The following is a 13,020-nucleotide window of genomic DNA, read 5'->3' on the forward strand; positions in this document are numbered from 1 at the left end:
TCACACCCAGAGCTCCGGCCACTCAGCGTTCACACCCAGAGCTGCGGACACTCAGCGTTCACACCCAGACCTGCAGTCGCTCAGCGTTCACATCCAGACCTGCAGTCGCTCAGCGTTCACATCCAGAGCTGTGGCCACTCAGCGTTCACACCCTGAGCTGCGGCCACACAGCATTCACAGCCAGAGCTGCGGCCACTCAGCGTTCACACCCAGACCTGCAGTCTCTCAGCGTTCACATCCAGACCTGCAGTCGCTCAGCGTTCACATCCAGAGCTGTGGCCACTCAGCGTTCACACCCTGAGCTGCGGCCACACAGCATTCACAGCCAGAGCTGCGGCCACTCAGCGTTCACACCCAGAGCTGCGGCCACTCAGCGTTCACACCCAGAGCTGCGGCCACTCAGCGTTCACACCCAGACCTGCAGTCGCTCAGCGTTCACATCCAGACCTGCAGTCGCTCAGCGTTCACATCCAGAGCTGCGGCCACTCAGCGTTCACACCCAGAGCTGCGGCCACTCAGCGTTCATACCCAGAGCTGCGGCCACTCAGCGTTCACACCCAGAGCTGCGGCCACTCAGCGTTCACACCCAGAGCTGTGGCCACTCAGCGTTCACACTCAGAGCTGTGGCCACTCAGCGTTCACACCCAGAGCTGCGGACACTCAGTGTTCACACTCAGAACTGCAGTCCCTCAGCGTTCACACCCAGAGCTCTGGCCACTCAGCGTTCACACCCAGAGCTGTGGCCATTCAGCGTTCACACCCAGAGCTGCGGACACTCGGTGTTCACACCCAGAGCTGCAGTCACTCAGCGTTCACACCCAGAGCTGCGACCACTCAGCGTTCACACCCAGAGCTGCGGCCACTCTATAGTCTGCAGCCTGCCTCTATAGTCTCTGATGATATGAGGACATCTCTGAGTGCTGCTGGATCAGTGTCTGCTATGGGGAAAGCTCTGCAGCCTGCCTCTATAGTCTCTGTTTATATGAGCACATCTCTGCCTGCTGCTGGATCAGTGTCTGCTATGGGGAAAGCTCTGCAGCCTGCCTCTATAGTCTCTGATGATATGAGGGCATCTCTGGGTGCTGCTGGATCAGTGTCTGCTATGGGGGAAGCTTTGCAGCCTGCCTCTATAGTCTCTGTTTATATGAGCACATCTCTGCCTGCTGCTGGATCAGTGTCTGCTATGGGGGAAGCTCTGCAGCCTGCCTCTATAGTCTCTGTTTATATGAGCACATCTCTGCTTGCTGCTGGATCAGTGTCTGCTATGGGAAAGCTCTGCAGCCTGCCTCTATAGTCTGTTTATATGAGCACATCTCTGCCTGCTGCTGGATCAGTGTCTGCTATGGGGGAAGCTCAGCAGCCTGCTTCTATAGTCTCTGTTTATATCAGCACATCTCTGCCTGCTGCTGGATCAGTGTCTGCTATGGGGAAAGCTCTGCAGCCTGCCTCTATAGTCTCTGTTTATATGAGCACATCTCTGCCTGCTGCTGGATCAGTGTCTGCTATGGGGAAAGCTCTGCAGCCTGCCTCTATAGTCTCTGATGATATGAGGGCATCTCTGGGTGCTGCTGGATCAGTGTCTGCTATGGGGGAAGCTCTGCAGCCTGCCTCTATAGTCTCTGTTTATATGAGCACATCTCTGCCTGCTGCTGGATCAGTGTCTGCTATGGGGGAAGCTCTGCAGCCTGCCTCTATAGTCTCTGTTTATATGAGCACATCTCTGCTTGCTGCTGGATCAGTGTCTGCTATGGGAAAGCTCTGCAGCCTGCCTCTATAGTCTGTTTATATGAGCACATCTCTGCCTGCTGCTGGATCAGTGTCTGCTATGGGGGAAGCTCAGCAGCCTGCTTCTATAGTCTCTGTTTATATCAGCACATCTCTGAGTGCTGCTGGATGATTGTCTGCTATGGGGAAAGCTCTGCAGCCTGCCTCTATAGTCTCCGATGATATGAGGGCATCTCTGAGTGCTGCTGGATCAGTGTCTGCTATTGGGGAAGCTCTGCAGCCTGCCTCTATAGTCTCTGATGATATGAGGACATCTCTGAGCGCTGCTGGATCAGTGTCTGCTATGGGGAAAGCTCTGCAGCCTGCCTCTATAGTCTCTGTTTATATGAGCACATCTCTGCCTGCTGCTGGATCAGTGTCTGCTATGGGGGAAGCTCTGCAGCCTGCCTCTATAGTCTCTGTTTATATGAGCACATCTCTGCTTGCTGCTGGATCAGTGTCTGCTATGGGAAAGCTCTGCAGCCTGCCTCTATAGTCTCTGTTTATATGAGCACATCTCTGCCTGCTGCTGGATCAGTGTCTGCTATGGGGGAAGCTCAGCAGCCTGCCTCTATAGTCTCTGTTTATATCAGCACATCTCTGAGTGCTGCTGGATCATTGTCTGCTATGGGGAAAGCTCTGCAGCCTGCCTCTATAGTCTCCGATGATATGAGGGCATCTCTGAGTGCTGCTGGATCAGTGTCTGCTATTGGGGAAGCTCTGCAGCCTGCCTCTATAGTCTCTGATGATATGAGGACATCTCTGAGCGCTGCTGGATCAGTGTCTGCTATGGGGAAAGCTCTGCAGCCTGCCTCTATAGTCTCTGTTTATATGAGCACATCTCTGCCTGCTGCTGGATCAGTGTCTGCTATGGGGGAAGCTCTGCAGCCTGCCTCTATAGTCTCTGTTTATATGAGCACATCTCTGCTTGCTGCTGGATCAGTGTCTGCTATGGGAAAGCTCTGCAGCCTGCCTCTATAGTCTCTGTTTATATGAGCACATCTCTGCCTGCTGCTGGATCAGTGTCTGCTATGGGGGAAGCTCAGCAGCCTGCCTCTATAGTCTCTGTTTATATCAGCACATCTCTGAGTGCTGCTGGATCATTGTCTGCTATGGGGAAAGCTCTGCAGCCTGCCTCTATAGTCTCCGATGATATGAGGGCATCTCTGAGTGCTGCTGGATCAGTGTCTGCTATGGGGGAAGCTCTGCAGCCTGCCTCTATAGTCTCTGATGATATGAGGACATCTCTGAGCGCTGCTGGATCAGTGTCTGCTATGGGGAAAGCTCTGCAGCCTGCCTCTATAGTCTCTGTTTATATGAGCACATCTCTGCCTGCTGCTGGATCAGTGTCTGCTATGGGGGAAGCTCTGCAGCCTGCCTCTATAGTCTCTGTTTATATGAGCACATCTCTGCTTGCTGCTGGATCAGTGTCTGCTATGGGAAAGCTCTGCAGCCTGCCTCTATAGTCTCTGTTTATATGAGCACATCTCTGCCTGCTGCTGGATCAGTGTCTGCTATGGGAAAGCTCTGCAGCCTGCCTCTATAGTCTCTGTTTATATGAGCACATCTCTGCCTGCTGCTGGATCAGTGTCTGCTATGGGGGAAGCTCAGCAGCCTGCCTCTATAGTCTCTGTTTATATGAGCACATCTCTGCTTGCTGCTGGATCAGTGTCTGCTATGGGAAAGCTCTGCAGCCTGCCTCTATAGTCTCTGTTTATATGAGCACATCTCTGCCTGCTGCTGGATCAGTGTCTGCTATGGGGGAAGCTCAGCAGCCTGCCTCTATAGTCTCTGTTTATATCAGCACATCTCTGAGTGCTGCTGGATCATTGTCTGCTATGGGGAAAGCTCTGCAGCCTGCCTCTATAGTCTCCGATGATATGAGGGCATCTCTGAGTGCTGCTGGATCAGTGTCTGCTATTGGGGAAGCTCTGCAGCCTGCCTCTATAGTCTCTGATGATATGAGGACATCTCTGAGCGCTGCTGGATCAGTGTCTGCTATGGGGAAAGCTCTGCAGCCTGCCTCTATAGTCTCTGTTTATATGAGCACATCTCTGCCTGCTGCTGGATCAGTGTCTGCTATGGGGGAAGCTCTGCAGCCTGCCTCTATAGTCTCTGTTTATATGAGCACATCTCTGCTTGCTGCTGGATCAGTGTCTGCTATGGGAAAGCTCTGCAGCCTGCCTCTATAGTCTCTGTTTATATGAGCACATCTCTGCCTGCTGCTGGATCAGTGTCTGCTATGGGGGAAGCTCAGCAGCCTGCCTCTATAGTCTCTGTTTATATCAGCACATCTCTGAGTGCTGCTGGATCATTGTCTGCTATGGGGAAAGCTCTGCAGCCTGCCTCTATAGTCTCCGATGATATGAGGGCATCTCTGAGTGCTGCTGGATCAGTGTCTGCTATGGGGGAAGCTCTGCAGCCTGCCTCTATAGTCTCTGATGATATGAGGACATCTCTGAGTGCTGCTGGATCAGTGTCTGATATGGGGGAAGCTCTGCAGCCTGTCTCTATAGGCTCTGATGATATAAGGACATCTCTGAGTGCTGCTGGATCAGTGTCTGCTATGGGGAAAGCTCTGCAGCCTGTCTCTATAGGCTCTGATGATATGAGGGCATCTCTGAGTGTTGCTGGATCAGTGTCTGCTATGGGGGAAGCTCTGCAGCCTGCCTCTATAGTCTCTGATGATATGAGGACATCTCTGAGTGCGGCTGGATCAGTGTCTGCTATGGGGAAAGCTCTGCAGCCTGCCTCTATAGTCTCTGATGATATAAGCACATCTCTGAGTGCTGCTGGATCAGTGTCTGCTATGGGGGAAGTGTTATGAACAGGTAATTCAGAACCACAATGGACCTTGAAGTTCTGAGCACACAAAGTGACTTGACAATTACCAAAAACATAGGACGAGCTCTGAGACGTGGGAACTCTGCTGACCGCAATCCCTAATCCTATCACACCACACTAGAGGTAGCCGTGGATTGCGCCTAACGCTCCCTATGCAACTCGGCACAGCCTGAGAAACTAACTAGCTCTGAAGATAGAAAAATAAGCCTACCTTTCCTCAGAGAAATTCCCCAAAGGAAAAGGCAGCCCCCCACATATAATGACTGTGAGTAAAGATGAAAATACAAACACAGAGATGAAATAGATTTAGCAAAGTGAGGCCCGACTTACTGAATAGACCGAGGATAGGAAAGATAGCTTTGCGGTCAACACAAAAACCTACAAACAACCACGCAGAGGGGCAAAAAGACCCTCCGCACCGACTAACGGTAAGGAGGTGCTCCCTCTGCGTCTCAGAGCTTCCAGCAAGCAAGAAAAACCAATATAGCAAGCTGGACAGAAAATATAGCAAACAAAAGTAACACAAGCAGAACTTAGCTTATGCAGGATAGAGAGGCCACAGGAACGATCCAGGAGGAAGCAAGACCAATACTAGAACATTGACTGGAGGCCAGGATCAAAGCACCAGGTGGAGTTAAATAGAGCAGCACCTAACGACTTAACCTCATCACCTGAGGAAGGAAACTCAGAAGCCGCAGTACCACTCTCATCCACCAAAGGAAGCTCATAGACAGAACCAGCCGAAGTACCACTCTCGACCACAGGAGGGAGCTTGGCCACAGAATTCACAACAGTACCCCCCCCTTGAGGAGGGGTCACCGAACCCTCACCAGAGCCCCCAGGCCGACCAGCATGAGCCACATGAAAGGCACGAACCAGATCGGCAGCATGGACATCAGAGGCAAAGACCCAGGAATTATCTTCCTGACCATAACCTTTCCACTTAACCAGATACTGGAGTTTCCGTCTCGAAACACGAGAATCCAAAATCTTCTCCACTATATACTCCAATTCCCCTTCAACCAAAACCGGAGCAGGAGGATCAATAGATGGAACCACAGGTGCCACGTATCTCCGCAACAATGACCTATGGAACACGTTATGGATGGAAAAAGAAGCTGGAAGAGTCAAACGAAAAGATACAGGATTAAGAACCTCAGAAATCCTATATGGACCAATGAAACGAGGCTTAAATTTAGGAGAGGAAACCTTCATAGGAATATAACGAGATGACAACCAAACCAAATCCCCAACACGAAGTCGGGGACCCACACAGCGCCTGCGGTTAGCGAAACGTTGAGCCTTCTCCTGGGACAAAGTCAAATTGTCCACTACATGAGTCCAAATCTGCTGCAACCTATCCACCACAGTATCCACACCAGGACAGTCCGAAGACTCAACCTGCCCTGAAGAGAAACGAGGGTGGAACCCAGAATTGCAGAAAAACGGCGAAACCAAAGTAGCCGAGCTGGCCCGATTATTAAGGGCGAACTCAGCCAAAGGCAAAAAGGACACCCAATCATCCTGATCAGCAGAAACAAAACATCTCAGATATGTTTCCAAGGTCTGATTGGTTCGTTCAGTCTGGCCATTTGTCTGAGGATGGAAAGCCGAGGAAAAAGACAAATCAATGCCCATCCTAGCACAAAAGGCTCGCCAAAACCTCGAAACAAACTGGGAACCTCTGTCAGAAACGATGTTCTCTGAAATGCCATGTAAACGAACCACATGCTGGAAAAACAATGGCACCAAATCAGAGGAGGAAGGCAATTTAGACAAGGGTACCAAATGGACCATCTTAGAGAAGCGATCACAAACCACCCAAATGACTGACATTCTTTGAGAGACGGGGAGATCCGAAATAAAATCCATAGAGATATGTGTCCAAGGCCTCTTCGGGACCGGCAAGGGCAAAAGCAACCCACTGGCACGAGAACAGCAGGGCTTAGCCCGAGCACAAATCCCACAGGACTGCACAAAGGAACGCACATCCCGCGACAGAGACGGCCACCAAAAGGATCTAGCCACCAAATCTCTGGTACCAAAGATTCCAGGATGACCAGCCAACACCGAACAATGAACCTCAGAGATAACTTTATTCGTCCACCTATCAGGGACAAACAGTTTCTCCGCTGGGCAACGGTCAGGTCTATTAGCCTGAAATTTTTGCAGCACCCGCCGCAAATCAGGGGAGATGGCAGACAAAATTACCCCCTCTTTGAGAATACCCGCCGGCTCAGGCAAACCCCGAGAATCGGGCACAAAACTCCTAGACAGGGTATCCGCCTTCACATTTTTAGCGCCCGGAAGGTACGAAACCACAAAGTCAAAACGGGAGAAAAACAGCGACCAACGAGCCTGTCTAGGATTCAACCGTTTGGCAGACTCGAGATAAGTCAAGTTTTTGTGATCAGTCAAGACCACCACGCGATGCTTAGCTCCTTCAAGCCAATGACGCCACTCCTCGAATGCCCACTTCATGGCCAGCAACTCTCGATTGCCAACATCATAATTTCGCTCAGCAGGCGAAAATTTCCTGGAAAAGAAGGCGCATGGTTTCATCACCGAGCAATCAGAACTTCTCTGCGACAACAGCCCCTGCTCCAATTTCGGAAGCATCAACCTCAACCTGGAACGGAAGCAAAACATCTGGTTGGCACAACACAGGGGCAGAAGAAAAACGACGCTTCAACTCCTGAAAAGCTTCCACAGCAGCAGAAGACCAATTGACCACATCAGCACCCTTCTTGGTCAAATCAGTCAACGGTTTAGCAATACTAGAAAAATTAGCGATGAAGCGACGATAAAAATTAGCAAAGCCCAGGAACTTCTGCAGACTCTTCAGAGATGTTGGCTGAGTCCAATCATAAATGGCCTGAACTTTAACAGGGTCCATCTCGATAGTAGAAGGAGAAAAAATGAACCCCAAAAATGAAACCTTCTGAACACCAAAGAGACACTTTGACCCCTTCACAAACAAAGAATTCGCACGCAGGACCTGGAACACCATTCTGACCTGCTTCACATGAGACTCCCAATCATCCGAGAAGACCAAAATATCATCCAAGTATACAATCAGGAATTTATCCAGGTACTCTCGGAAGATGTCATGCATAAAGGACTGAAACACAGATGGAGCATTAGAAAGCCCGAATGGCATAACCAGGTACTCAAAATGGCCTTCGGGCGTATTAAATGCTGTTTTCCATTCATCGCCCCGTTTAATATGCACAAGATTATACGCACCACGAAGATCTATCTTGGTGAACCAACTAGCCCCCTTAATCCGAGCAAACAAATCAGACAGCAGCGGCAAGGGGTACTGAAATTTGACCGTAATTTTATTTAAAAGTCGGTAATCAATACAAGGTCTCAGCGAACCATCCTTCTTGGCCACAAAAATGAACCCCGCTCCCAATGGCGATGATGACTGGCGAATATGACCCTTCTCCAAAGACTCCTTCACGTAACTCCGCATAGCGGCGTGCTCAAGTACAGATAAATTAAACAGTCGACCCTTAGGAAACTTACTACCAGGAATCAAATCGATAGCACAATCACAATCCCTATGCCGAGGTAGGGCATTGGACTTGGGCTCATCGAATACATCCCGGTAATCAGACAAGAACTCTGGGACCTCAGAAGGGGTAGATGATGAGATAGACAGAAATGGGACATCACCATGTAACCCCTGACAACCCCAGCTGGACACAGACATTGATTTCCAATCTAATACTGGGTTATGGACTTGTAGCCATGGCAACCCCAACACGACCACATCATGCAGATTATGCAACACCAGAAAGCGAATATCCTCCTGGTGCGCAGGAGCCATGCACATGGTCAGTTGGGTCCAATACTGAGGCTTATTCTTGGCCAAAGGCGTAGCATCAATTCCTCTCAATGGAATAGGACACTGCAAGGGCTCCAAGACAAACCTACAGCGCCTGGCAAACTCCAAGTCCATCAAATTCAGGGCAGCACCTGAATCCACAAATGCCATGACAGAATAGGAAGACAAAGAGCAGATCAAAGTAACGGACAAAAGAAATTTCGACTGTACCGTACCAATGGTGGCAGACCTAGCGAACCGCTTAGTGCGCTTAGGACAATCGGAGATAGCATGAGTGGAATCACCACAGTAGAAACACAGCCCATTCTGACGTCTGTGTTCTTGCCTTTCAGCTCTGTTCAAAGTCCTATCGCACTGCATAGGCTCAGGTTTATGCTCGGATAATACCGCCAAATGGTGCACAGATTTACGCTCACGCAAGCGTCGACCGATCTGAATGGCCAAAGACATAGACTCATTCAGACCAGGAGGCGTGGGAAATCCCACCATGACATCCTTAAGGGCTTCAGAGAGACCCTTTCTGAAAATAGCTGCGAGCGCACATTCATTCCATTGAGTGAGCACTGACCACTTTCTAAACTTCTGACAATAAATCTCTATCTCATCCTGACCCTGACACAGAGCCAGCAAATTTTTCTCTGCCTGATCCACTGAATTAGGTTCGTCGTACAGCAATCCGAGCGCCAGAAAAAACGCATCAATATTACATAATGCAGGATCTCCTGGCGCAAGGGAAAATGCCCAGTCTTGAGGGTCGCCACGTAATAAAGAAATAATGATCCTAACTTGTTGAACTGGGTCACCAGAGGAGCGGGGTTTCAAAGCCAGAAATAGTTTACAATTATTTTTAAAATTCAAAAACTTAGCTCTATCTCCAGAAAACAACTCAGGAATAGGAATTTTAGGTTCTAACATAGGATTCTGAACCACTAAATCTTTAATGTTCTGTACATTTATAGCGAGATTATCCATCAAAGAGGACAGACCCTGAATGTCCATGTCCACACCTGTGTCCTGAACCACCCTGATGTAAAGGGGAAAAGAAAGACAGAACACAGTGCAAAGAAAAAAAAATGGTCTCAGAACTTCTCTTTTCCCTCTATTGAGAAGCATTAGTACTTTGGGCCTCCAGTACTGTTATGAACAGGTAATTCAGAACCACAATGGACCTTGAAGTTCTGAGCACACAAAGTGACTTGACAATTACCAAAAACATAGGACGAGCTCTGAGACGTGGGAACTCTGCTGACCGCAATCCCTAATCCTATCACACCACACTAGAGGTAGCCGTGGATTGCGCCTAACGCTCCCTATGTAACTCGGCACAGCCTGAGAAACTAACTAGCCCTGAAGATAGAAAAATAAGCCTACCTTGCCTCAGAGAAATTCCCCAAAGGAAAAGGCAGCCTCCCACATATAATGACTGTGAGTAAAGATGAAAATACAAACACAGAGATGAAATAGATTTAGCAAAGTGAGGCCCGACTTACTGAATAGACCGAGGATAGGAAAGATAGCTTTGCGGTCAACACAAAAACCTACAAACAACCACGCAGAGGGGCAAAAAGACCCTCCGCACCGACTAACGGTACGGAGGTGCTCCCTCTGCGTCTCAGAGCTTCCAGCAAGCAAGAAAAACCAATATAGCAAGCTGGACAGAAAATATAGCAAACAAAAGTAACACAAGCAGAACTTAGCTTATGCAGGATAGAGAGGCCACAGGAACGATCCAGGAGGAAGCAAGACCAATACTAGAACATTGACTGGAGGCCAGGATCAAAGCACCAGGTGGAGTTAAATAGAGCAGCACCTAACGACTTAACCTCATCACCTGAGGAAGGAAGCTCAGAAGCCGCAGTACCACTCTCATCCACCAAAGGAAGCTCATAGACAGAACCAGCCGAAGTACCACTCTCGACCACAGGAGGGAGCTTGGCCACAGAATTCACAACAGGGAAGCTCTGCAGCCTGCCTCTATAGTCTCTGATGATATGAGCACATCTCTGAGTGCTGCTGGATCAGTGTCTGCTATGGGGGAAGCTCTGCAGCCTGCCTCTATAGTCTCTAATGATATGAGCACATCTCTGAGTGCTGCTGGATCAGTGTCTGCTATGGGGGAAGCTCTGCAGCCTGCCTCTATAGTCTCTGATGATATGAGCACATCTCTGAGCGCTGCTGGATCAGTGTCTGCTATTGGGGAAGCTCTGCAGCCTGCCTCTATAGTCTCTGATGATATGAGGACATCTCTGAGTGCTGCTGGATCAGTGTCTGCTATTGGGGAAGCTCTGCAGCCTGCCTCTATAGTCTCTGATGATATGAGGACATCTCTGAGTGCTTCTGGATCAGTGTCTGCTATGGGGAAACATGTAGCCGTCCATATAGAAGCACTACACCTTCCAGCAGGGTGTGCCTATCAGCACTGTGTCCGCTTTTCTTCACTTTTTTAATGTCCGTCCTCTTTTTCTTTTCCAGTTGATATCAGAGAGATTAAAGAGATTCGATCTGGGAAGAATTCCCGAGATTTTGAGAGGTTCCCAGAAGACGCCCGGAAAGTGGACGCCGCCCTCTGCTTCATCATCTTGTATGGAGCCGACTTCAGATTAAAGACCATCAGCGTAGCGGGTCAGTGCCCGATCCTGGGGAAGGGGATGGGCTGCTGGGTATATATTATTGGGGGGCTGCTGGGTATGTATTATTGGGGGGCTGCTGGGTATATATTATTGGGGGGATGGGCCTGCTGGGTATATATTATTGGGGGGATGGCCTGCTGGGTTTGTATTATTGGGGGCCTGCGGGGTATATATTATTGGGGAGATGGGCCTGCCGGGTATATATTATTGGGGGATGGGCCTGCTGGGTATATATTATTGGGGAGATGGGCCTGCTGGGTATATATTACTAGATTGTGGCCCGATTCTAACGCATCGGGTATTCTAGAATATGCATGTCCCCGTAGTATATGGACAATGATGAGTCCAGAATTCGTGGCAGACTGTGACCGTCGCTGATTGGTCGAGGCAACCTTTATGACATCATCATCGCCATGGCAACCATTATGACATCTACGTCGATACTGTGCCCGTCGCTGATTGGTCGAGGCGAATTCACGGCAGACTGTGCCCGTCGCTGATTGGTCGAGGCCTGGCGGCCTCGACCAATCAGAGACGCGGGATTTCCAGGACAGACAGACAGAAAAACCCTTAGACAATTATATATATAGATTGGGGGGCCTGCTGGGTATATATTATTGGGAGGGGGGGCTGCTGTGTATATATTATTGGGGGGCCTCCTGTGTATATATTATTGGGGGGCCTGCTGGGTATATATTATTGGGGGGCCTGCTGGGTATATATTATTAGGGGGCTGCTGGGTATATATTATTGGAGGGGGCTGTTGGGTATATATTATTGGGAGGGGCTGCTGGGTATATATTATTGGGAGGGGCTGCTGGGTATATATTACTGGGGGCCTGCTGGGTATATATTATTGGGGGGCTGCTGGGTATATATTATTGGGGGGCTGCTGGGTATATATTATTGGGAGGGGCTGCTGGGTATATATTATTGGAGGGCCTGCTGGGTATATATTACTGGGGGCCTGCTGGGTATATATTATTGGGGGGCTGCTGGGTATATATTATTGGGGGGCTGCTGGGTATATATTATTGGGAGGGGCTGCTGGGTATATATTATTGGAGGGCCTGCTGGGTATATATTATTGGGGGGCTGCTGTGTATATATTATTGGGGGGCTGCTGGGTATATATTGGAGGGCCTGCTGGGTATATATTATTGGGGGATAGACCTGCTGGGTATATATTATTGGGGGATGGACCTGCTGGGTATATAATATTGGGGGGATGGGCCTGCTGGGTATATATTATTGGGGGATGGGCCTGCTGGGTATATATTATTGGGGACCTGCTGGGTATATATTATTGGGGGGCCTGCTGGGTATATATTATTGGGGGGCCTGCTGGGTATATATTATTGGAGGGCCTGCTGGGTATATATTATTGGGAGGGGGGGATGCTGGGTATATATTATTGCGGGCCTGCTGGGTATATATTATTGGGGGGCCTGCTGGGTATATATTATTGGGAGGGGGGCTGTTGGGTATGTATTATTGGGGGCCTGCTGGGTATATATTATTGGGGACCTGCTGGGTATATATTATTGGGGGGCCTGCTGGGTATATATTATTGGGAGGGGGGGCTGCTGGGTATATATTATTGGGGGCCTGCTGGGTATATATTATTGGGGGGCTGCTGGGTATATATTATTGGAAGGGGCTGCTGGGTATATATTACTGGGGGCCTGCTGGGTATATATTATTGGGGGGCTGCTGGGTATATATTATTGGGAGGGGCTGCTGGGTATATTGGAGGGCCTGCTGGGTATATGGGTATATATTATTGGGGGGCTGCTGGGTATATATTATTGGAGGGCCTGCTGGGTATATATTATTAGGGGGCTGCTGGGTATATATTATTAGGGGGCCTGCTGGGTATATATTATTGGGGGGCTGCTGGGTATATATTATTGGGGGTCTGCTGGGTAT

General features: G+C 49.4%; 1 protein-coding gene across 2 annotated transcripts in view; it reads left to right on the plus strand.

Moving 5' to 3' along the window:
• Nucleotides 1-13,020, plus strand: part of LOC138643184 (1-phosphatidylinositol 4,5-bisphosphate phosphodiesterase gamma-1-like) — a 180,166-nt gene that overhangs the window by 22,034 nt on the left and 145,112 nt on the right. For both annotated transcript variants that reach the window (XM_069732017.1, XM_069732016.1), the window contains exon 2: nt 10,934-11,083. In XM_069732017.1, coding sequence (XP_069588118.1) covers nt 10,934-11,083 — 150 coding nt within the window. The remainder of the gene's footprint in view (nt 1-10,933; nt 11,084-13,020) is intronic.

Source organism: Ranitomeya imitator, chromosome 6 (genome assembly GCF_032444005.1).
Source record: "Ranitomeya imitator isolate aRanImi1 chromosome 6, aRanImi1.pri, whole genome shotgun sequence".
NCBI lineage: Eukaryota > Metazoa > Chordata > Amphibia > Anura > Dendrobatidae > Ranitomeya > Ranitomeya imitator.